Source organism: Myzus persicae, unplaced genomic scaffold (assembly GCF_001856785.1).
Source record: "Myzus persicae strain clone G006 unplaced genomic scaffold, MPER_G0061.0, whole genome shotgun sequence".
In the NCBI taxonomy this organism is placed as follows: Eukaryota; Metazoa; Arthropoda; class Insecta; order Hemiptera; family Aphididae; genus Myzus; species Myzus persicae.
Genome location: NW_019104322.1, coordinates 284,599 through 312,592, shown reverse-complemented (window position 1 = coordinate 312,592; position 27,994 = coordinate 284,599). Strand labels below are relative to the sequence as shown.

General features: G+C 30.4%; 2 protein-coding genes across 2 annotated transcripts in view; one reads left to right on the top strand and one right to left on the bottom strand.

Annotated features, from left to right (window-relative positions):
* LOC111041165 (homeobox protein CDX-4-like) overlaps nucleotides 1-1,710 on the bottom strand; it is a 37,229-nt gene extending 35,519 nt beyond the window's left edge. The window contains exon 1 of the mRNA XM_022325364.1: nucleotides 30-1,710. Within this exon, the coding sequence (XP_022181056.1) occupies nucleotides 30-792 (763 nt within the window). The 5' untranslated portion in view covers nucleotides 793-1,710. The remainder of the gene's footprint in view (nucleotides 1-29) is intronic.
* Nucleotides 1,711-24,047: 22,337 nt separating this feature from the next.
* On the top strand, nucleotides 24,048-25,830 carry LOC111041166 (V-type proton ATPase subunit d). The gene is made up of 3 exons (XM_022325365.1): nucleotides 24,048-24,233; nucleotides 24,415-25,216; nucleotides 25,299-25,830. Exons 2-3 carry the CDS (start codon nucleotides 24,431-24,433, stop codon nucleotides 25,566-25,568), a joined length of 1,056 nt encoding a protein of 351 aa, XP_022181057.1. The 5' UTR covers nucleotides 24,048-24,233; nucleotides 24,415-24,430; the 3' UTR covers nucleotides 25,569-25,830.
* Nucleotides 25,831-27,994: the final 2,164 nt, after the last annotated feature.

The following is a 27,994-nucleotide window of genomic DNA, read 5'->3' as shown; positions in this document are numbered from 1 at the left end:
TATACTAATTATTGATATATTTTACGAACCCGGTTGTGGACGGTCTTGATACTCGACTCTCTTCATCCAACCATACGGGCTCATGCGTCCTGTGCCGGTGGGCGACGGTTGCTGCTGTACGGGTGGCCAGTACTTGTAGTCGTTGGCCGTCTGGTAAGCAGCTGCCGCCGCAGCGGCCGCAGACGACGGTTCGTCCAACGACGTTCCGGGTGACGAGCACGTGGCCGTCGAGGCCGTCACGACCGCCGGGTTGTAGGCCGCAACGGCTTGCAAGGTGGCCGCGGCGCCGGCCGGTTGATGGTGTGGCGGCGGCGGTGGAGGCGGAGGTGCGTGGTGGTGCGCGTGATGGTACGCTTGCACGTCGTCCGCATACGACGGACGCCTCTTGTTGTACACCACCGCGGTCGGCCACGCGGCGTAACCGCCACCGTCCGCCGGTTGATGGTGATGGTGCTGGTGCATCAACGACTGCGGCGGCGGTGGCACCGCGGCCATTCCTTGATGCGGATGATGGAGGTGATGGTCCTGTTGCTGCTGCTGCTGCTGCTGCTGTTGATGTTGTTGCTGCTGCTGCTGTTGCAGATGGTGGTGGTGGTGATGTTGATGGTAACCGGCGACCACCGCCGCTGGCTGATGACCGTATGCCGTCCACGAACCGGCCACGGTGGCTGGTTGTGGTTCGGCCGCGCATTCGTCGCCGTTGCACTGGGCCGGCATGACTACGACGTGATGACCGTGGTGGTGATACGACGGGCCCTGTTGTCTGCTGCACACGGTCACCGATTCGTTCATTTTTCGTCGGCTGCAGCGGTTTTTCACGGCCGCCGCATTTTCTTCACCTGCTGCTGTCTTCTATATAATATTATCGTTCACGACGTTTGTAAAATAATATTATATTGCAATTTCCTGTAGAAGCTATAGATACACGTATAATCGTTATTCGATAATTACAGCGGCGATTACAGCTACAGGTGGTCCCATCAGATGAAGATGATGTAGATGATACTATGATATATAATTATGGATGCATGATGCGCGTTACCGACGACGTACCTTTATTACGAAAATTGACGAAAGCGAGCATCACGTCGCCCGTGCGGTCTTTAGCGAGTCTCGGCGAACATTATTTTACAGTTTTATAACGATGTGTGAGCGTGCTTATTCCGACGTAATATTATATTATTGCTCAACGAACGAACAATGCGAAAACGAACTGATGCATCGGCACTACAGCTGTATCCACGCGCATATTTACACTCGCGTACACAGATAGAATAAGTATTATTTTATTTAGTTAATGCGTGCATTATAATAGTATTACATACACCGTCGCGTAACCCGGTATTAGGTTAACGGTATTAGGTGTCGCGTAAATTTAACAAAACGGATTCGCACAACCGTCGTCGAGTGCGTGTGCTGCGCGAGTCTCGAGAGCGTACGATACAATAAAATATTACAATATTAATTGTGTGTGCGTAATAATATTAAGAGAAAGATGAAAAAAAAAAATAATAATAATACAACAGCAGACTTATATTTCGAGGTGTGACGGGCGAATGCGTGCGTGTGCGTCGTACGTACCTGTACGTGTAAGCGTTGATATTATAATATTGTTACGCGTTCGAGTGTGTGTGTGTGTGTGCGTGCGTGTAAGTGTGTACTTAATATTATTTAGACACGCGATCGATTACGACTGATGAGGTGCGGTCGTGCGTGGCGCGCAGTCGGCATTCGTGTGCGGGGACCGTCGGGGGCGGCGGCGGCGGGACGTGACGGGCGTGCTCGGGCCACTCCCGCCGGGCCGCGCGCCGGCCAATCGCGGCGCGACCGGCGCCCCGGCGGTCGCGGCCCACAGCGGGTCCGCGTACGAATTAATATGTCCGCCGCCGTCAAACGCAAGCGACGCCGACGGCGGCGGCCCGGGCCCTCGCGTTTTTCGTTTCCGTTTTTTGTTGTTTGCCGTCCGCGGAACGACCTGACAGTGCGCCGCCGCCGATTTCTCGGTAAGCCCATTGTAGCCTACAGAGGTACCTGCCGCCTTGTTGTATTATACCTATTAAGGATACAACACGTACCTGCAACGCGGCGGCGTATCCACTGACACGTTTCTCTGAATTTCCGTCCGTTTTCCAATTTTTAAATTATATTTGAAATTCGTTTGAAGGACGTTTTTGTTTTCAATCTCCTGCGCGCACAGCTCAGCTGGCACATCTAAATCGCGTGTGACACATTTAAGTACATAACAAAAACCATAATAACAACCAAATTTTATTCGAGTTACGGCAATGAGGCGAGACCGCTTAACCTTTATAATCATATAAAATATTTATATTCATTATATATTATAAGTTATAACCCAATACCCCGCGGGTTTTCACTTGTTTTACTTTATAATCCTATAAGTCTTGGTGAAATTGTAATTAGATAGAAAGAAACGAGTCCCGGACGAAAAATCCCGGGCTCATTTTTTACCGTCGGATAAATCAAAAGATCAAAAATGTAAATTATTCAACTCGAAAGATTGATTAAAATATATTATATTTAATTTATTTTAACTTTCTTGTATAAAATATTGTATATAACGATTAAAGGTTTTAACAATATATGGAAGCTGATCGTAAAATTTTGGTAAAAAAAATAGGGTTGACAGGTACCTATGGCAAAAGTAACACTAAACGAAATGTAACCTGCAGCGAGAAAAAAATATAAAATTACAACAGTAAATTGTGTACAGAAATTGGTAATAATATAAATAATATTATGATGAAGAATTGACAATAGAAGCATTATTATTTGTAAATAATACGTTACCTATATAAATGTACGTATAATAGGAACTAATTATTTGTCAACTAATTCCAGCCACATCTTATTAGATTGTTTTTATATTTTTCAATTATATTAATATATTATTATATCTGTTAAAAAATTTCTTCTACCTATTGTTTTTATTTTTCAATATATTACAATAATTATAGTTTGTTTTGGTATAGGTATAATCGATCAACGCGGCAAATTTGAAAAAGTCAGACGAAAAGTTCTAAAATACAAATTATTCAATTAGATAAAATGTTCTTGAATGATAATTATTTGATTATTAATTATTTTTATTTCTTATAACCTTCCCTACAATTCACACAAATTACCTGGTTTTTCATAAAAAATGCAAAAAATATAGTCTATATAAAAGTATAGGTACTATATATACCTATAGGTATAGAGGTATATTAGTCAATTTAAAAAATATAAGAATAATTATAAATTTAAATATTTAAGCTGATTTAAGTTTCTATACACAATTATGTAAATATATTTATGTAGACATCGTTTAATATTTCGCATATTTATATAGGTACTACATATTTTACATGAAATGCAATAATTACCACAATATAAATCATAGGTACTGTAGTTAAACTTTGTTAGCTGCACTATGACAGAGTCCTAACTCTTAAGTTTGAAACAATTTATGAAGGGAGATTTTACAAAATGTGTATTATTAATTATTCTAAAAACCATCAGTCTTGAAATTCGGTTTCATAAAAAACCAGCACACATGTGTATTATGAAAATAAGAATAAACATTATAATACGATGTAACATGATAAATCGTAGGTATTTCTCAATAGTTGTTACCTATCCTTTTGCACGGTATAGGTAGCCCTATAGATAAATTATGCAGAAATCTGTTATAGAACGTATTTCGTATACATCATATCGGTAAATATGTAAAACTTCGAGGTACAATATAATTTTATAGGTAGGTACATTATACTATTTTATATGATGTATGTATAGGTAGAGGTCTATAATACATAGATCTACTTAAGTAGGCTGTAGACCCTTTTTTTAGAGTTCTTATGAACAAATCCCTAAAATAACACTTTTTCGGAAAAATTAAATTTAGGTACCTATGTAAAGATAGGTACCCCAATAATAGGTACTTAGAATGATAATGATTAAGGCTTGATTACCTGTATGACAAGAATTATGAAACTATTTAATTTTCAATTAACACGTATTTATAAAAATATATATATTTTTTTAAGAAAAATCTATATTATTTTCTAATAAGAAACAATAATAATAATTGTTATCATTAGGGCTCGGAAGTTGATGACCTTTAAAACATCAAAAATTGCAAATATGACATAAAAATAGCAAAAAATGTCCTTAAAAAATTACAAATATTTGTATACATTTTTTTAAATATTTTACTCTATTTTACTATACAATTCTATATACATTTATCAAAGCTTACAAATTGCTCAAAATATGACAACGAAATGACAGATAATGTCCTTAAAAATAAAATTAAAAATAAAAAATATTTGTTTTATAAATTGATCAAACATTAAAAATTACTTAAAAATCATTGCATTGTATGATTTGAGCGTTTTTGATGTTATCAAAAGTAAATGAACGACGATTATCTGTTAATAAATATTTATATGCACGCAGACGAGTACTTACCGACGTTTTAATTGTTGGCATTTCGAAAATATTACGAAAAAATAATAAAATGTAGGTACAATATTATTTACTATAACACAAAAATGACAAATGTAATCGGTGAGATAAAATCGGATAGATACTAATCTTAGTCCGTGGTAGTTTCCAAGTTCTAAGTTATCGGCATAGACGAGAAATGATAAGAAGTGATCTAGTGTGAAATCAGTAAAAATGACTAAAAATGTGGGAAAATGACCTAAAAATGTCAAAAATGACTTAAAAAGTAATTAACACAAAAAATACAAAAATATGCAAAATTAAAATTAGTTGTTCATATTCAGATGCTAATGAAACACATTTGTGGCCAGGAGAGCATCGTCTAAAAAGTTCCGACAAAAAATGCAAAATACATCAACTTCTGAGTCCTAGTTATAAACATTTTTAAGGTTATAGTATGGTATGAGTATTTATTTGTGGACTTTCACGCTTATGGGAACTAACTATTAGATACTTACTATTTGGTAATCGGGTATCGATATCATTGCCTTTTTAGGGATTAATGGGCAACCTATATAATATATTTGATATACTATTGCCGGGTTGCATGAACATTTACTGAACCGATAAGTCGTTATCGGTTCTGTAAAAATAAAACCGTTCTGTAAAATTGATAAATAAAAAACCAATAAACCGTTATCGGTTCGATAAGTTATAGGTCCGAATTCGGATCTGTAAAATTTGCAGAACCGTTTAAAAGATTCCTTATCATTTAATTTAAAATTTATTATCACTTAAAATTATTATTTATTTATTTTCAACAATTATTAATTTTATCGAATTCCATATTGTTTATTGTTTCAAAACATTTTAAATTTAAATAATTAATTGTTATGTCTTCGTCATCCTCATCTGATGATTCCGATGAAGATATTATTCTTCAAATTTTAATAAATCTTCCAAGACCAAGGCGGTTTAAGGATAGGTCAAATCCGTTGCAGGACTATGACGACTTGGACTTCAAGTGTCGCTTTAGGTTAGAATTTTTTTATGTCTGTTGTTTTCATTCTGCTGATTTTAACAGTTTTTAATAAATTGTGTCATTTGCTGTTAATAGATTGTCGAAGGAAACATTTATGATACTTTTGCATATGATCGGTGATTCTATTAAACATAAGACAAATAGAAGTTCATCTCTATCACCTGTACTTCAACATTTATAGGTATTTGCTGATGAAAGTCATTTTATTTTATAAGGATTTATGCAATTGTTATAGAAGCTGGAAAGGAGCAAGCTGCGTTAATGCAGTGGTATACCCAGGATTTTTTAATGGATGGTGCGGGTCATTATGAATAAGATAATATATTGATTCATTTATTTTCACACCCGATGTCTTGTAGCCTGTAGGTACTATCGTCCAATAATAAGGAGGGTGAGATATTCGTGAATGTGTAAACATTAGTATCGGGGTATACTGACTACCTATGTATTATAATATACTACCTATGTATTATAATATACTACCTATTATACCTAAGCTATTTGCAGTCGACATAAGTGCAAATAAGGGTAGGGTAGAATGTACAGATATAGTGGATTGGTCAGATTTGAAGATGAGGAGCGATGACTGCCCATTGAACATGCACTTATATTGAACTAAATACGTTAAGGTTGCAATCTGATGCTATAAAAATCACATTTATCAAAACTTATGACTCTTGCACCATAGAATGAGCTATAATTTAATGATTTATAAACTGTGAGATAGTACATGGACTATATCAATATATTATAATATAATATGAAGTAGGTAGGTATATAATATATTATGGCGTATACTATATCATTATATAATAAAGGTATAAATAGTGGAATACCTATATATATATATATTTTTTTTTTTTTAGTAATTAAACGATATTACCATAGGATCATATATTTTATAAAGGAGACGAATGAAATTATTGTAGGTATTGAATAATTAAACATGCCTTAATGAATTGTTTCATATAGCCATATAGGTACAAGTACAATGGACAATGACTATAAATTATAATTAATATAAAAACTAAAAATATCAAGTAGTAGTACATTAAATTTATCGACACGAAAATTAATTTAATAAAAATAAATCTCAAGAAATAACATGAATTATCGACATATATCGCTATATAAGTCTGTAATATAATATAGGTACCCGCATTTCGTCAATTAGGAATTGTGATTTTTTAAAGATTTTAAACTACATTATATATAATATATTGTACATGTGAGATTTGTATACTGTTAGGATGAACTTATTGTACCATACGATTATGATTTATGACTATTATACACGTTTGTTGTTAACATATTAAAATTCTAATATTTTAGCCTGGTAAAATAATCAAAACGATTTGTGAAAATATTCTATTTTGTCAAGATGTATAATTAAGCTCTATTTAAAAACTATTTTGAGATACACTTTTTTTAGACTTTTACCTGCTGCACAGCAATTTGAATATTGTATTTAATGGATTGTGTTGAATATTTAGATCTTATAGAAATTAATATTGCAAATGATACCTATATATAGCAATACGACTGAAAGCAAAGCAAACATCAAGTTTTCAAAACTCTTTATTTTGTATAAAAACAGTGTAATATTGTTTCGAAAATATCTTTAAAAATTATTTCCAAAATTGAACCAATGTTTTGTTACACATTATAATTTATAATACTTAAACGGGCTTAGGTAATCTCATATATGAACGGATTTAAATAGCCAATATAGGCTTATATGAGTTGTTATGACCTATGGGTTAACATAAACCAAAATATACCGACACATGAAATAATATTTCATTTTATTTTCCATTTATTTGTGATTTCTACAATAGTGCCGAAGACAGGATAGAACACACACTTCGTTTTAAGCTACCCTTATTTTACCCTTCATTTATTATATTATGTATATACTATATTATTATAATAATATATATACTACGTACCTATAGCTTTAATATGTTGGTATTCTATTATAATATATTGTTACAACTAAAATATAAATTATAAATACAATTTTTTTTTATACATACTTATACAGTTATACAGTTATCTATATCTTGGCTTATCTTAGAATAATATTTCTCGATACATATATAATATAAAAACTCAATACAATATATTTTATAAATTTAAATAATATTATAATATACTATCTCTATTCTCTAACACAATAAATATTATAATGAGCAGCAATAAGCATACTTATATATAGGTCCCTATATTATAATGAAATAGTGATTTTATTTTGAACGAAATTTAAAATCAATTTTCTGTAACTATCCGAAATTAAAAATATATGCATTCAAAATAGTTCGTTTACATGTATGATCAATCATGCATAATACAGAAAATTATCGATAAAAATGATGGATACAATTTTTAAACAATTTACCAGAATTAATAACTTATGTAAAGTCTACTTCCATCTGTACTGCCTATACTACCTTTCATAGTTTCACAATAAAATATTATACGATGTACCTAGATATTGTATGGAAACAAATAACTCATTATTTAGGTATCTACCTATTACGTACATTGTACACGTGTTAACTGTTGACACTTAATACTTATACACAAAATTGTGTTATCGCTCGATGGTTAAATGGCGTATATTATTGCACATAAGCGATTCGTAGACACCCAAAAGACATCACTGATGACGTGAATACAAGTGCGTCGTAAACATGCAGGTCAATAGGTAATTGTAGAAGATAAAGATAAATAATAACTCAACATGTTTTTGGAAATCGGAAACACTGTTAAAGGTGAAAATCTATTCGTCGTCGATATACCTAGGTATACATTATGGTCTGATTTAGTTTAAGACATTATATTTATTACATAATATTATAAAGAAATAATAAGTATTATAATATGTAGTTGCTATATACGCTACATCAATGTAGGTATTTGTAATTCTTAGATTGCAAATATACATACGTATAAAATGTATAAGAGATTTTATTTCCTTGGGTTGGTATTCTATTAAAATGTTATTGTAATACAAATAGTAAATAGGAAATTTCTTCATTACAAAATATGTATTTATTTTGTTTGTAAATTAGAATAGGTATATTATTTCAAGTCAAATACCCATATATTGTACAATAATTTCGTTAAACATAATCGTTTCAAAATTTGATAAAAATAAAAAAAACATCGATTTAAAAAAAATCTAGTTACCTACACTTTAAAGTTTAAATTCAAAAATCCTAAATAGTGAACATTTTACGAAATAAAATCTGAATTATAAGTAATAGGTGTATTTTTTATGTAATATAGTTTTGTTTATTTATTAAAAAATCAAAATTAGGTGCCTACCTCTAACAGCGATAATAGTAAATATAATATAGATATTATAGTTATATATATTGATATATTTATTTTTATTACTTTTTGTTCTTTTTTCTGTCTTTCTAGTCACTTGTATTTATATTAATCACTTTATTATTTTTATTGTGCCAGTTATTATGTAATGTTTTTTTTCTTGTTAAAGGGCTTATGCCCGTTGATTATTCATAAATAAATAAATAAATACACATATTTTTAATTTAAATCTGACTATATCTGACTATAGGTACAACATTGTTAATGATTGACATTTTTCTGAGACATTTTTACTATATGGATAAGGATTCTTATTTTAATAATACATGATTTTTTTCTCGAGAATCGTAATTTGATGAAACATATTTTATGTGGCTTAAATTGGTTGAATACCAACTATAGCCACAGGAAAGAATATAAAAAAATAGAAAGTGATAAAAATACCTTTAAAATTATAATTTTTCCTGTACTATTAATTAATTTGCTTAATTAATACATGTATTTCCTCTATACCTAACAATAATATGCAATGAATTTCTATGACAAAATTGTCCAATCACATAGAAACTTCAACATTTCTGAAGTGTTATTAATTTATTAAAATACAATACTATACAACTCATAAACCCTTTACATTTTATTTTGTATTCTAACATACGATTTATAATAGTTTTATTTAATTTAATATTTAACCTACCATTCGAGTTAGCAAATAATGTAATTTTAAAGCTTTTTCTTTATCTACAAGGTTAAGTATCGTTTAAATCCTTTAGTTGAACAGTCGTACATTTTGCTTACGTCCATTACAGCCTATATGCCTACCGTTATGAGTACAATAAAGTAATTAAATTTTAAATGAAAACACTTTCATGAATTTACATAATTTGTTATATTAAATAATTAACTGTTGTAGCTAGACGAATTTATCGATAAAGTACCGATGACATCAATAGTAGATAATTTTTGCTAATAAGCAATATCTTATAGATTTGTAATTATTTGTTATTGTCAACTGATGGTACCGATAGAAATAATATTATGTTATACGTTTTTTCACAAAAATAATGTATGTTTGTATATTTATTAACTACAAACATATAACTATTTTAGGAAATATTTTCATAATATGTACCCTACTTATATAAATATTGTTAAGTATAAAAGACAAATTATTATAGAATAGGAATAATATAAGATAATATGTTAGTATGAGAAGTAAATTTATAAAATATAGTAAATCATTTAAATAATCAAGGTATTTAAAATTCATCGTTATTTTACTTATTACTTATTGTATATTATATAGTTGTAATATATTCAATTTATGATTATCAGATTTTGTCAGTGGACAGTGATACAGTTGAATTTGCTCCCGAAGGGCCCAGTTCATTCCACAGTGTATACCTATTGACACTTTTTGAATCCAATGTGTATTATTTTCACATGATGATGTATATTATATACTGATGTATACCATCTGTATAATGTACAATGTATAGCCATAAACTATGTAAATTTATTTTATATGTAATTTACATTGTGTAGGTATATATCTATATTATTTTGTTAAGTTGTTGTTCAATTTACACTTATTGTTTCTACAGTAAAAATTGTGATTTTTATTAAAAATAAATATCTTTACGTAAATGATGCCTCATCGAGTAAGGTAAGCATAGCATAATAGCTGATGGCTCGTGAAAATCCGAAGATAATTTATCTCCCTAATTTACCCTGATAAAATAAAGGTATACCCTATACTTAGAATTTAGAAGTAAACAATATATTGGACAGATTATCTTTTGCGTAGCAACGAGTATAGGTATCATACATTTTAATATCCATAATAAATTATAATTTACACTTTCGATTATTATTAAGTTTTGTGATTTCGTTTTTGCGTTGGTATAATTGTCTCTTGTTATTCAGCTAGGCGTTGAAATTATTAAACGTATTGATTTCAAGTTTAAAATAATTAAACTTTTATGGAATCATTGTATATTTTGTACCTGTATTACATACTTCAAAAATATGAAAACGTTGCATCCCATATTTTTCTATGTACAGGTATGCCGCATACTTGCAGACCGTAAGCATATAATTGGGTCAACCGTTCGAGTAATAATAATACTTAAACATTTTTAAAAGCGCCGACATAATGTGTATATAGTTTGTTTTGCCATACTAATATTTATCCAAAAAAAAAAAAAACCATCAGCATTGTATTATTATAGGTGCTATTTATTATTATAGTGTACACAAAAACGATACATGTATGTTCGCATGATATCGTTGTTGTGAAACCCAATAGGATTATTTCAACACCTGTAACAATAAATAATATGGGCGATTTCAGATTTGGTTTTGAATCTATTATTATTGTCGCGTTGTCGCCATAATGGCATTAATATAATTTACAAACAAATTAATAAGTATAATTTATAATCTATGTAAATATGTTTGTGTATGTATTCCTTAATATTTGTTATTTTTTTTACAATAATAAATTATTGTTAATACTGTAAATGTGTCTTATAAAAGCCAGGGGCTTCATTTCAGTTTTTTTTCTGGGTGTGCAACAGGGGCGGCTCCAAGGGGGCCCTAGGGGCTACGGCCCCCCAAGGCCCAAAACTCGTATATTTAAAAAATTGTATATTGCTAACAAAAAACATATTATAGTATCGACTATTATAGACCCGCGTAAAAGTATGTAATTATTGGAGGTACGTCGGTGTATGAGTTGTAATATGCATCTATTATCTGTTTGGACTACGAGAATACTAAATAACTTGGGGAAATACTAAGAATATTGTCTTGATAAGAATTGTTTTGTTATTATTCTAAAAATAAATAACAAAAGTTGTAAAAATTGTTGTTATAAGTTTTGTGAAAATTACAACTATTAGGCCCCCCCAACCAAATCTCTGGAACCACCCCTGGTGTGCAAACTTTTAGGCAAACCAATTTTGGCATTTCACCAGACCATTAAAAAATATATATTTACATCCATAAATGTAGGTAACCTATGCAAACCTATGTAAATATTCTTTCCTTCCCTTTTATAATTCTAATTGAAACTCATAACGACTAATGCAACTTTTAATGAGCTAGCAATTCAAAGAATTAAAGGCTTATAAGCAATTAAAGCAACCAGCTAAAGCCATTTCACTATTATTTGAAAAAAAAGGCACGCATAAGGTATAATCAATATGCCTGATAAACCAAAAATGTACAAAAACTTGAAAAAAAAAATATTTTATTTATATTACTTATTTACGAAAGTATAATGTATAAGTTAATATTATGACGGCGCATTGGAGTATTAATATTGGGCCAATTATTAACATTTTTCAAGTTAGTGGTGCCGTTGCACGCCCTGCTCCCTCCCCTCCCAATTGACGCCCCTGATAAAAACCCGTCCTTAATATGGACAAAATCAGGATGTGACTGACAATATAGTGCATTCTAATTAAACCCTTTTATAATATCATATACTTCTATAAACATAATCACTATAGTCTATATAGGTATTAGCATTGATAGCATTGATATCATTTATAACAGCGGTTCTCAAACTGTGTTCCGCGGAGCCCTGGGGCTCCTCGAGAGTAATCTAGGGCTCCGTGGCTCCCATATATTATCTGTATTAATTAAATTCAAATTATTAAATTATTATTATATTTCTTAGTTACATTTAAAATTTTTATACTTGTATTCATTCTTATTTGGACCGTACCAATATGTATTATTTTAAAGTTTAAAACTGTAAACTATTTATAAATCCACAAATTTTTTTATAATCAACATCATTTTCTGTGAATTATTGTTCTTTCAAATAGACATTTCTGAATTTTGAGGGCTCCGTAATTTTTTTTTAGGCACATAAGGGCTCCGCGAACAAAAAAGTATGAGAACCGCTGATTTATAATTAATGGTATTAAGCATCCACAGTTCTACTGTAGTCGGAAAGTGAATAATATTGTAGGTATGGTTGATTTGTAAACTGCAAAAATGCAACGATAATACAAGTTTTATAGTGAATTATGGCTAAAAAAAATAAATAATAACTATAGCATCTAATTAAGAAATGCAATACATGGACTATTGGACTTGATGAAAATAAATAACATTATATTGCACATTTTTTTACACTCAATAACAAAAATTACTTAACGAATTGTATAATATTAAATTATTATAAGCTTATTGATTAAAACCTATTGTGTAGCTTGCGCATTTTTTTTTTATTAGAACTTTCAGTATGTACTATTATAGATCTTACATAATTGACTTAACTGGATTGTGAGTTTATTTGATTATCAACTTCACTACCTATTTTTGTTTAATAAGCTATCACTTGTTCAGTCTTGTTGAACTTTATTACCAAGTGACACAGTGAAAAACAACAATTGATCAGATTTATTTTTTTATGATGTTTTATTTATCCTAATAATTGACTTTAGATTTTAAACAATTTATAATATGTGTATATGAAATACGTCATTAATAATAAGAGGAGAAGTCGAGGTGAGCGAATTGAGTTGAAAGTATTCCTATAATATACACAACCAACTTTTAAACTATTTATATTTTGAATCTGAAATCATGAAATATAAATTCCCTGGAGAGCCAAGGGATTTACCCTACAATAAGAAATAAAAGTTTAAAGTATCCCTGTATATACATTATACATTTATATAAACTATACAGAACTCTATTGTATACAAGAAAAAAATAACTTTACAATTTTTATATTTTACTAAAAATAAGCTCGCTCACTCTTTCGCTTCGTTTTTACGTTATCAAACCGTAACTGTTTTAACAATAACTAATTTTGAACAAGTTTTTTGATTTTTATTGCGTATAAATGACTATACCAAAAAAATTAAATTTATCACCTCGGCACTTTTGCCGATTGTATTATAAAATACATATTTAATAATCTATTTATGTATATTATATATTTATAAACGAAGTGGCGTAATCACTAGTCACTACCCAGGTGAAACTATAGCGGCTTCAGCCTTTCCATCGACCACGTTTAAATACAATATATTCAGAATTGAAAACTTGAAATAAAAAAATCATCATAATATAGCTATTATAATGTTGATAATACTTCACAATTAGCCACAGATAATATCATTATCACATTAAAAAAAATGAAAATAATAAAAAACCAATAAAGTTTATTACTTGTTAAGGCATTGGCGAAGAGTTTGATCTACCGGGTCCGCCGTGGTAAATCGTATAACCTAGTAGTATAACCTGGTAGGTAATAGATTTTCATTAGTCCCATGCATTTTTCTTAATATTTTAAATTTTAATATTGATCATAAACATTCTACTGTTTGCGTGTTAGCCCCATTTACAGGATTCACAAAATTTTCAGAATGATTGACAATTAAATGATTATAGCCAATAATCAATATCATTTAGACTGGAGTATGATTTCCATTCATCAGACACGATGATAGTCCCCGGCAAAACTTCTCTTTGTATGATCGGAATTAATGTATTTTTATCTCTTCAATTTTTTCAAAACGTTATCGTACATTATCGCCTTGTATTTAGTCACAAAACTACAAAAGGCATATTATCCGTTACCTATTAGTTATTACTAGGAGATCACGGCGGACCCGGTAAATCACACGCTTTACCAATGCCCTTGTTAGTTTTAAAATTTTGTTTTTACTTATTATCGTCCTGAAAATTAAAATAATATTTCTTTATACTATAGGTATAGGTAGGGGAGATTGGGGTTAGTTGTCACACGGGTTGGTCGTCACAATGTTTATATACTACAGGTACAGCTATTATATGGCTAGCGTATCTAGAAGTTTTCCACTGAGAGAGGGGAATATAAAGATTTAAATAGACATATTCAGTATACACAATACACATACGTATATTATTACTATGACATATACATGTTGTATTGAGTACAAAATTTGATCCCTGGATGGGGGGATATGATCTCCATATGACTCCTCGTGGAAACGCCACTGGGCTAATAAGTATATTTAAGTGTGAAATTGTCATCTTTATTGATAAGAAATGCGCAACTCATAATGTTAATTTGTTATCAAATAATAGATTGGAGTTTGTTGTCAAGTATTATGAGGGGCTTGTTGTCAAATGTATTTCAAAGATTCAAATTAAATAATATGTTTAAATTTATCACAAATTGTTCTTGTTGTTTTAGATTATGGGCGGAGCGATGAATGTATTGATTTTAATGTAATGATATGTTTTTTGTGTATTTGCAGTCATTATCATTAGGAGCAGTAAATAATTTTCAATTTAAATGTGATTTTTGCATTTTGATCAGAATGATAATTTTATTTAAAACATTCATTATTTTCAAAAACTTAATTTTTCCGAAATTCAAATAATTTAAAAAAATTGTTGAAAAAAAATGTATTTCAACAAATTAATCGAATTTTGAAATTCGAATGGAAATTTTTAATTTATAGAAAATTAAGCGGTACCTACTCATTTTGATAAAAGAAGTTTATAATATATTCCAATATGACAATCCTTAATTAATAGTATGCAAAATCTTAGTAAAAGAAACATGGTGTTTAAGTACCAATACTTAGGTATATATAATTATAAATTTCTAAAAACTTGCAGAATTTACATAATAAATGCGATATTAAATAGGTTAAAATGAGTGAATACAGTTTTTATAGTATATAAGTATACTGTACAGTGTACAATGTACAAGTACGATATACACACAGTGGTCGAAGTGGGGAGGATACAACGGGAGGCATCTCTCCACATACAATTTCCATTTTCCATTATCATTTTCTATTTTGTACGACTGTTTAAGCGATATACGAGAACTGTATAAATTATGAAAGCCGAAAGGCATCCATCCACTCATATAATTATGTGTATACAGGCAGTAATACCGGTATTTTAAGGTGTAGGATGTTTTTTTCTCGTATCGAACAACGAAATCACCATAACACCGCAACAATAATAAACGATTGGCGATTCCATTCACCATATTATTACCATATTATTGTCATTGAGTGTACAATACAAAATACTGTACACCATATTAACCATATTATTGTCGTTGACTGTACAATATAAAATACTGTAAGAACATTGTATTTATTTTTTATTTTTCATTGATATAATAATGTAATAGTCACGGCGGTCTCATAGGTGTTGTATTATTTAAGCGTTTGACGATGACGGTCCCTGTACGATGCGATCAATGAGGGAGTCACTGAACAGGTAAAACAGCGGCGCGTTTGAACTATATTATTAGAATGTAAATGTAAGATTATATGGGACTAACTGTACGCAATGTTAGATCATAATATTATATAGGTACATCGCCCTGTGTAGCTACGACAGCGTGCGTAGGTCGAAAATGCCTTACTACAGCGGCCCAAACAGTGTACGCACGAATAGTTTAAAACACTCGCGTGTTGATAAACCTACACAAGTATTATATATATATATATATATATGTATGTATAGCGTAGTTTCTCCGTTTTAATTAATTTCAGTAGTCATTTTTCATAGTAAATGTGAAATGTTTGTTTCGTGTTTATGATAATATAATATAATAATATTATGTTCGAATTCGGCGGATGTAATATTATGTATACAACTTAACTATATTAAGTACGAATGTTGTTACACAATAATAGTATCGTAGGGTACTGGCGGGGTTACGGCACTATATTGTAGTGGTAGATTGAATTTAAATAATGCGACACGTAATACCTTGTGTATAACTTTAATAGGTATAATATGAAATATGTAACGTAGGTAGGTAGGTACCTACGTACTATTATGTGCAGCAATAAAATGTATAAATGCGTTAAATAATTTCTCGAGTTTTCCTATTTTATAATAATACCGTGTGTATGGTAGGTACATTGGTACCTCGATACCTGTATTTTTATTCTAATTGATATCGTCTGTGGTCTCAATCGACCGTATTTAGGTGAATAATACATGGTATGTATAATATTATAAGTTCGGTTGATGGTTGATTAAAATTATAATTTGACAGTGGTTATTGGAGTATAATTATATTAATAATATTATAATATAAACATGTTTGTATTAACTTGAGCACATATACCAAGTAAATAAGGAAACTCTCGAAACGTTGAACTTGGGACAACTAGACAAGGGTCACAAACTCACAATGAGACAATGTAAGTATAGAACAGAGAAATAAATTCTAGCTGTTCATACCGACGTGCAATGAAAGGCCACATTTTAAGTGATGCTATCATCCTGTATCTAACGGTTTGATTTTGAAAAAGTTAATTATGTAGTGTATCAAAATTTGTTCATTTTTGTTGATATCTCAGTGTGAACCACTCTATGTCTCATTAAGCACCATCGGCGGGGTAAATTTAGACAACTTATTATTTTTGAAAAAAATACTAATAAAGTAATAACAAATTAAATGTTTAAATGTTGTACAAATCAACAATTTAACTAAAAAGTAAGAAAGTTTTCAAATAAAATTGTGATATTGATTTTTGAAAAACCAATAAGGTGGTCTGCTCGTGCATCTTTATTGGGGGGGGGGGGGCAATATTTGGGCATTTGGGCGATGGTAAACTTCTCGGGTCAATATTATGTTTACCTGAATAAAATGTGTAAGCTCTCCTGATTTGTTTCAAATGTTATTGCTACCCTAAAAATTGGCTATATTGCAGCAATTGTGATTATCATTTTAAATATTTACTATCAATAATATTACCATTAACCTGTGTTTGTAATTTAAATATTTAAATATAGTTAATCTATTTTTAATTTAAATATTTAAAACGGTATTGACTGTAATGGCTTAACCAAGTTTTCCAACCTTACCAACTGCGTAATACGAATAATGGCTCAAGCTCCTCTAGCTTAGTAATACTGAAATATTGTAGATCCGGGAGAGCTTACATAATCTCATCAGGAAGTACTGGTTTAGAACCGGGAGAGTTTACCATCGGGAGAGTTCATAATCGCTCCAATATTTAGGCAGTAAGCTATTTCGTTACTGCCGCCCACGGCATTAATGTTAGTCGTTAATGATAATTAGTGGGAGTGTGATTGATGCGGGTTCCAAGCAATCTGAGCACAGACATCAACGGCATCGCCGACCAAAAATAAAAAGCTTGATTTTTTTGCACAAAATACGCTTTACAGGAAAAACTCTTACGCATTGTAGAGTGGTCATATTTGATTTTTTTATTTTTGTCAGAGGATAATTTTCTACTGGACGCATAGAACTTTGATTTTCAAATTTATTGTTAAAATCAAACATAATAAAAATAACATTAGCTTGTGAAAATTGGTCGTATTCAAAATCCTATCATATTGTTTAGAAATAGGATTTCGAACATCCAAGTCCAATGCGCCCTGTAAGAAGTGTTTCTCTTTCAAAAAAAAATAATAAGTAATGTATATTTATATTATATGTATTATATGCTTTATATAAATGATAAAGAAGCAAGGTGTGAACCATTGATTGTTTATTTACAATTATTGATGATGCGTGTATGCCTACTTTTATACACCTATATATGTTGTATATTCTACTCTCAAACATATATACCGTGTATACGTATACATGAAATGTATATCGTATTGACTTTTATTTACAAAAAAAAAAAACAAATAAATAAGGAGAAATTCCTATAAAAGAGGATAATATGCATTAACAACTCTGTGAATAACTATAATATACAATACATAAGAGGTACCTGTATGACTCATACGAGAAAAAAATAGTCTTACCAAAATATTTCTGTATTATACGATTACGAGTACCTACAAAATTATTATATGGTCAATAATCGTCGTGCAGTAGTTGTGGCGGCGGCACTGTTTGGCGGGCGTATCAAAAAGGACTCAGATTTGTACCTATAAAATACCTTTTGTTATTACTTGTTTGCATACTTACTGTAGTAAAAGGTACCTTATACTGCACGCGGAAGGAAAATAACAATACATAAATATTATACATAAGTACATCGTGCCGTGTATTAACAAAATACTTATCGGCTATCGCCGTTTTTATACATAAAGGTAATAGGTATTAATACATTATTATATAATTTATATCATACCGATTTATATTATTTACACATACTAGAAAAAAAAATACATAATGACGTTTGGCTAATTTTAAGCCTTACTATGATTCACGATTAATATTGTATCAATTTTAAGTGGCCTGACACTATATAAAAAAAAAATTGTTTTATGATGATAGCATTTTGGACCTCGACTACAAATAATTAATATTTTCCAGATAACCTAATTGATTTCACAATTATTCATACACAGATAATATAGTTAATATATTGATATATTAAACTATCATTTAAACAATCGAGGGATAGATGTGTGTTCTACGCGTACTACACTTTCGTCAAAAGTTCATCTAAATATCCAAAATTTTAAAATGTAACTGTTTACTTGAATTTAGCTTATTGGTTTATATTATATACCGTATATACAAGTACTTGCTGCATATATGAATTGGATTTAAAATTATTTCAGAGTCTTCAGTGTCGGAAACACTTTCAGTTGGTTTAAAATTGCCTAATAGCACTAAAAAGAGTTTTTTACTTAAGTATTCTGTCGAACACTTTTTTATAAAATAATTATTTTAATTCGTTTTATAACTTTATAAGTTAAATAAATAGTTTATATTTAATATTTGTATTCTAGTCACTTATTTTAAACTAATATCTACCAATCTGAAGCAACGATATGTGTGTACGTGTTTTCGATGTAAAAGAAGGGTGCACGGCCTAGAGTGCTCAGGCTACTTACAATTTGGTGTCAGGTGTGGGGTCAATCTTCATCAAATAAAAATTTTGACTTTCTCAAAAAAGTAATTTGAGACCTATACCAACGAAACCAAGTTCACCGCACAATGGAGAAGGAAGAGTTCCAACACTCAGTCTAGTCCAGTAAAGACATTCAATTCAATTTGATCAAAGAATCTAGGGCAGTCTTAGAAGGACGATTTCCAACTCGCAGTCCATTAAGAGGTCGTCGGACTAGCTGTGTTACACATATGACACAGCAACTTTTCGTTCACTAGTTTCAATAGTGGTGTTAGTTATGATATTAAAGTTAATTGACCTATTATCAAACTTTTGGGTAAGAAAATTATATAAGTTCTCTCGTTGGTTTTTTACAATATTTAAATTGTTTACATTTTTAAATATAAATGCTTAACATATATTCATAACAATCATAAATGTGCACTCGCCCTCCCCCCCACCCCCAACTATGGTTAATCGGGTCCTGATGGTATATCTCATATTATGGTATAACTTCGGCATAACATCTTGAACGCTCGATTTGTAATCGATACGTATCATAAGCATATCGGTAGATATGTTACGGTAAAATGTAAAAATGAATAATTTGGGCATTTTAGTACAGTGCCGACTGTCGGGGCATTGAGCACAATACCTGTCACTTTTGGACAAAGCTAAGCCTGTTTTTAATTTGATTACATATCGGCCGGACATTGTAACATACAATAAACTGCAGTAGTATAGATAGTTCCCAATTGATTATGGCCAAAATAGATTTTTGTTTTTTCTTACAGAAAAATATCAAATACCTGACTGTCCCGACGCCTGTGGTCTGGGTCTATATTATATAAGGTATAATATTTTTTGTTTTACTTGCTTGTGCGAATACAACGATTATCGGCGCTGGTAATCACTCCACGCTGGTGTTTAAGTAATGGCTACTGTATTAAAGTAAGCTATTAACACACACACGTGCAGAAGAAGTTGCCTAAATACAAATAAATAAGTTTATAGATTTATAAATAAGTAATTGTTTCTTTTGTAATAAAAATGTAATTATCTTATATTTAAATTATATATGTATTGCGTATTTGTGTTATAAAAATATTTTTATTTAATGTGAAGATTTAGAAACCACTCAGAACTCTGTATAGACAAATATTGAAAAAGGGCAAGATGGTAAAGGACATTAGGGGTAGAGGGCAAGTCCCTATAATGTCAGACCTAATGTTGTAGAGGCATGGACAGAATTTTCAGCCAAACTGTCCGAAGTTGACAAAAGTATCTAATAAAAAGAATAATATATATATAAAAATAATCAGAATTTAATTAACAAGCATTTATTAATATTTACTTTGATTTTAGACATGCAGCTTCAAGCATATTCTGTATTAGTTAAATCAATTAATGCACCAAATGATGAACATAGTACAAGAAAACAAATATGATTGATTAATTGATTTTTAGTAATATATATCATATTATTTTTTATTTAGTTATTTGCCGAGATTTGTATCATTTCATAGATGATGAAGACATGTCTGTAATATTTATTCCGTGTAGGCACAAATTTTGTTTTATTTGTTTGCATCTCAAACACTAAACAATAAAATATATTGGCACTTATGTACTCTGCATGGACACTATTTTAATGTATACTTATAAGTATATCTATATGTGTAAACGTATAGTTAAAATACGCATATGACATATTATGGATTATGATTAAGTTTGTATTACATTTCCAACATTTTTAATAGAAAACATTTTTTATTCATATTTATCAGTAATAAACTATACAAATTAAAACGTTTAAAATACTCGTAATGTAAAATAATTTAAAATCATCAAATTTAATGTAGGTAATTATTTTTTATATATTAATAAATTATAATTAGTAATTTGTCGGTCAACCGTATTAGTAGAAAATATTTGAGTCGGAATTTTATGTTTTAATTATATACATATTCATACTTGTTATATACATACTTAAAATGATTTTAACTCTAAAATCTAAGTATTAGAAATCCTATTTGTTGCTTGTTTTCTATAACACAATGTTTCAAAAATGTATAATATACAACTTACTTGTATGGAAGGTATTATATTAAATTTTTTAAATAAATAAACACATACCACAATATAATAAACTAATAAAGTAATAATAATAAATCCTTGTATATATTTTTAATAAATAAAAACGAACATATCATAAATAAGTTAAATGCCCATAAATCAACGTACGAACAATTAAATACTGTTATATCGTTTTAAATAGGTACTTCAAGCGAACATAAAGTGTGGCCCGGCGTATAATATAGGCAAAATAGGTACATTACTGCAATGTTCGTTACTGTCTCTAATTATTTACATTAATTGCAGGCTTATTGCACTATCGCAACTTCGTTCGCCGAGAGAATGTGGTTGCACCCAAACCGAAACGTGTCGTACCATCACTCTGTAGGTAAGTCGCCGCAAACAACCAAATCCCCAATTTTCAGCACCAGTTCGGTGCTCGAAATAACCACATTTTATCGGCGAGAGGAGGATAATAATATGTATGATAGTATGATACAATATATTATATAACCGATCTTCTATACACAGTCAAATACTATAGAATATTTAAACCCAATGCAACGAAAAATTGATAAGAAAAATAACCCTCTTAAGTCTGTGAAAAATGTTTAAATTAAAACAATATGTACAAAAAATCATTATATTGATACGTTAATTCCAAAATAATATTTTAAAGTTATTTCAAGCTTAGAATAAACTATAAGTTACTTATTATTTTTTATAATTAGGAGTAGATATAACCAAAACTAAAAACGCCTAGGTATATACATGGAAAATCTGAAAGTTAGAATTGTTCGGTGCACCATTATTCCAATAAACCAAATAAAAATGCTACTTATTTTATCCTGCATAAAGAAATACAAATTATGAATATTTTCATTTTTAATAAGTCTGGGTCTTCATGATTGCTTAGTCCTTCTAAATAACTACAATATTGTTTTTATTTTACAATTTTTCAATTGAGATTTAATTGAAAAATATTTAAGTGGTTTCCTAATGGCCAAAGAAGCCCCTCCAATATGTGCCACTTGTGGCAATCAAAATACAATCAGACATATTTTAACAGACTGTCTCAAATATTAAAACACAAGAAAAGAAAGCAATCTACCAGAACACCCCTTCGAAATTCTAGGATCTCAAGTAAACATGAACAACATCAGATATAAACTAATTTAGAAATATATTTAAGAAAACATTTTGTAAATTAAAAAAATAAAATATTGACATGCTTAAAGCTAATAACCATTGTACTCGTAGTTGATGTTAATCGATCACTAAGAAAAGAATAATATTTATTTGGAAAAATAAGTCTAAATCCAGATCAATTTAAATTGATATTAGGTACAATCATTATCAATAAATACAATTATTAAAACTAAAGGTATAATAACAACTGCTACATATTTTATTATATAGGTTTGAGGCCTTTCTATATAATAAAATTATATATTACATATATGTATTTAAAAAAAATTGTACTGAAGAAATACAATTTTGTTATTGCATAGGTACCACTGTACCAGGTATGCCATACCTGTTCTATTAGTTTAAATATTTTCTGTTGCCACTCTAAAGATTAAAGGGAAATATTCAATATTATCATGTACTAGACCCTGATGAAAGAATGGTTATGTTTTTTATTCATAGCCTGTATTTTTTATAATTAGATACATTAATGCAGACTTTGTTACCTCAGTAAATTACAGTACCTACTATATCCACATTTCAACTTATGCATCGCAAACCTTTTTTTAAATATTCAAATATTTATTGATCGTTGCCCAACAACCCTAAAACCCTGCCAACCCCACTGATACCTGTACAGAGGTAGTTGGGTACACTTTTACATTTTTATATAGGTATCAAACGTATGGTTTGAACTCACAGACTTCTATATAACTTCTATATAAGTCTGTGTTTAAACTATACCGAAAATATAATATCAATTGTAATTATTATCAATTTATCACAGAGGACTGTGTTAATGACTGTATTTTGATCATTCTGTATAATGCCAGGGCATTTTACCGATTGTACATTTGTACATATTTTGAACTCCCACATTTACCATAACTACGATCATAAAGAATTCTTCGTAATCGTGACCATAACGTACCTATACAATATAGTAATAAACATTCAAATTTCTTACTTGAAAATGTTGATTATTTGGTGATAAGAGTCGAGGAACGTTGCTGAGTTCATGTGATACTCGTCCGTATCAATCATGCCGCGTGTCTAACTTCAGACCGCTTTAACCAGAACACTACCACCACCTACCATTGATTCCGTGACACTCTACAGCTGCAGCAGGCAGGCTGAAGCTCTCGACCTATTATCTGTGACTCTCGATGATTGTCAATTGATAAAAATTAAGGTGTGTACTATAATTTGTACTTGTAGACACAGTGTACTGTGTGCTGTATGTGTGCTCTAACGTAATTTCGTTTTCTGTAGTGTGCTAAGTATTCAAATTGCGGCGGACAGTTACGTTTTAATCTTCAGAACCCTCTCAGGTAAGCTCGCCGAACCCGAACCAGCCCGTGTCCGCATCCTCCCAACCGCTATCGATTCGGGTTTAACAACGCTTGTTTACATATTGCTCGTACTACTGATCAATTGTCGGGCGATTCAGTGGGGATGTTGGGCGTGAACGGTCTCGTTTTTGATCGGTCGCTTTAATGTTGTGTTTTGCAGGTCGACGAAAGAAATCATGGTGGATACCGGTTGTTTCTTCAACATTGACGGTGGTTACTTGGAAGGATTATGTCGCGGCTTTAAGTGTGGCATACTCAGACATGCCGATTACTTGAACCTTGAGCAGTGCGAGACCTTGGACGATCTCAAATTGCATCTGCAATCCACAGACTATGGCCAGTTCTTAGCCAATGAACCCAGCCCGCTGGCAGTATCCGTTATCGATGACAAGTTGCGCGAGAAGCTTGTTATTGAATTTCAACACATGCGCAATCATGCCGTGGAACCCCTCAGTACGTTCCTCGATTACATCACGTACAGTTACATGATTGACAATATTATATTGTTGATCACCGGAACACTTCACCAGCGCCCCATATCTGAATTGATACCAAAGTGTCATCCATTGGGTAGTTTCGAACAAATGGAAGCTATACATGTTGCTGCTACTCCAGCTGAGCTCTACAATGCTGTGTTGGTCGACACACCCTTGGCTCCATTCTTTGTTGACTGCATTAGCGAACAGGATCTTGACGAAATGAATATTGAAATTATTCGTAACACTCTATATAAGGCGTACTTGGAATCTTTTTATGATTTTTGTAAAAAGCTTGGAGGTATCACGGCTGATACTATGTGTGAAATATTATCATTTGAAGCTGATAGACGAGCAATTAATATAACGATCAACTCTTTTGGAACAGAATTGACTAAAGATGATAGAGCTAAGCTGTATCCAAGATGTGGTAAACTCTATCCAGATGGTCTGGCAGCTTTAGCTAGAGCTGATGATTATGATCAGGTAACATATACAACATTGAATGCCAATTGTTTTTAGAAAATAATAATTAATCATATTCTGATACATTTTTTATAACATATAGGTTAAAGCTGTAGCTGAATACTTTGCTGAATACAGTGCTCTGTTTGATGGCGCTGGTACTAATCCTGGTGAAAAAACTCTTGAAGATCGTTTCTTTGAACATGAAGTGAAGTTGAATGTCAATGCATTCATGCGCCAATTCCATTATGGCGTTTTTTACTCGTATTTGAAACTTAAAGAACAAGAATGCAGAAATGTTGTGTGGATATCTGAGTGTGTGTCGCAAAAGCATCGGGCCCGCATGGATAACTACATTCCCATTTTCAAGTAACTTATAAATCGATGGTTATTTGTGCAGGTACCGGTATATTATCAATTATCATCAATTTAACATAATAAATTATTAATACCCTTTATCATACAGTTTTGAGGTATAATTTAGATTGTTCATAGATTGCATAGTATATTAATTCATTGTTTTTATTTATCATTCCAACGGTATTAATATGTCTGGAGCATTGTTGATAGCTTTTTCAGAATATTATGCATGTTTTTGTTTTTTATTAGATTTTAAGTGTCCAAAAGGAAAAAAACATAGTAAATTATTATCATTGAATTATTTGGATAAGAAATTAAAAACTACCATCTTTAGAATTTATTATTATTTTTGTTTTCAAAAGACCGTTATTATATTTTAGACAGTCTTAATGTTTATTATGAAAAATAAATTTAATTTTCAAATGACCAGTTACTTCATGTTTTATTTATTTGAAAAATTAAATCCTAAATAAAATACACAGCTCCATAATGTTTTTGATATATTATGTACTCAGTTCTCTAATGAGTAATAATGATAACAAAATAAACAAACTAAAATATTTTATCACAAATATATTATATGAAACAAATTGCTAGAGAAAGAAAAACGAAGAGGTTGTCTGCTAAAATGCTCCAAAGGTGAGTTCCATTAATAATTTAATTATTAATTAGTGGCAGGGGACAAATACGATTAACTGTTAATACATTTTTGAAAATGAATTTCTAAGAAATTTCCAATATTTAATCATTTTGAAATGAAATCTGTACACATAAATGTTTGATACGTATTTGTATACATTTTCTAAACATGAAAAAATATCAAATGGTATGTAACATCTATATGGGCTGTATTCCATACATTTAATGTATTTGAAAATTACAAAGAAAAATATAACTAAAATTTAGAAATATTCTATGAACATCACTAGTTTTTAATTAATTTTAATTTTAAATTTGGGTTGGAAAGTTCCTTACTTTTTGCACATGTATTTTCTTTAAATGTGAAATAAATAAAACATCCTTTATCTGAACTATGATTACCTTATATCTGTTATATCAGCTGTAGGAAATGATTTCCTATTGTTATCTTGGTATACCTCTACCGGTAGCGTGTAACATAGGGTTCAAATGTTGCTCAAGCAAAACCTTAAATATGGATGGGTGGGTATTGATAGAAGAATAATAGGACATTTTATAGGATGGTATAACAGTATAATGAGGTCACCTAAAATTATTCGAGCAACACCTACTTTTTTTATGATAAATGCCACTGCCTCATACTTAATAGGACCCAATAGGCTAATTTTTTTAATTCTAAATATCGTACTTTTACTGCTAGGCTATTAGCCCTCAATGCGGCAATTTGTCTCCCATTCTTTTTGTACTGTTCATACACAGCATTATAAAGGTCCCCTTCAATAGTAAGTCACTATATTTTGCTGATGATATAAAAATATTTTATAAAATTGAGTAATGGTTGTTGTGTATTTGAAATCCTGTACTTGTCGAAAACATTCCATCAACTTCCAACTTCTAGTCATAAATTTAGGTTTTTTCTTGTTCACCGAAAATCCCGCGTATCTGCCTACTCATTATGCTAGACATACTATTTGAAATATTCTGTTTTCTTGTTAACTTAGAAAACTTTTATAGGCATGTACAATTTGAAATTGGACCACTTCTCTTAAAATGTAAAAATAAAAGTTTAAAAATAATTAGCATTTATTTAGAATAATACGAGTTTATATACATTTCACACAATTAATAATTATACATTTGTCTACAAATTTGACAAACATTACTTATAACTAAACTTACATAAAATTATTCATACATAGGTATAAAATAGTACATGGAACATATATTTTTTATTTTTTTAATCTAAGTACATTTACTTAATTAATTTTATTAAAACTAACTATACAGTCTATTCGGAAGAATTTGAATTATATGCATTGCACACATTTCAGTAATACGACACTGAGTTCACACATACAGTCTTAAGTTTATTGAATTTAATAAAAAAATATTTTTGGTATACTGTGTATATTTAATACGCACAATTTCTATTTTATTTTTAACATGTTAAGAAAAAAAAATGAATTTACTACAATATAAAACCGTTACTAATAATATTCTGTAAAATAATTAACTAATTTACTGGTCCCACATTTAATGAACATAATAATAATTGTAATGAATAATAAATAATAAATTTTAATAAAATAAAAATGACGATGGTGCATGAAATAAATAATAGGTAATAAAAACAAATAAACCTAAATAAAAAAAAAATCGGAAATACAGTTGTTTGATGGTGTTGGTGCAAATTCAAGAATTTGTGCAGAAGTTAAAAAATTGGGGGGTGGGTTATGTTCACAAAATTATTACAATAACAGGATTTTCAGAAATAAAACACAATGAACCATATATTATTCA

Coding starts and splice junctions, on each gene's coding strand:
- LOC111041166 (XM_022325365.1), top strand. CDS start 24,431: ATGGTGGATACCGGTTGTTTCTTCAACATTGACGGTGGTTACTTGGAA. Junction 25,217..25,298: donor GAGCTGATGATTATGATCAG/GTAACATATACA, acceptor TATAACATATAG/GTTAAAGCTGTAGCTGAATA.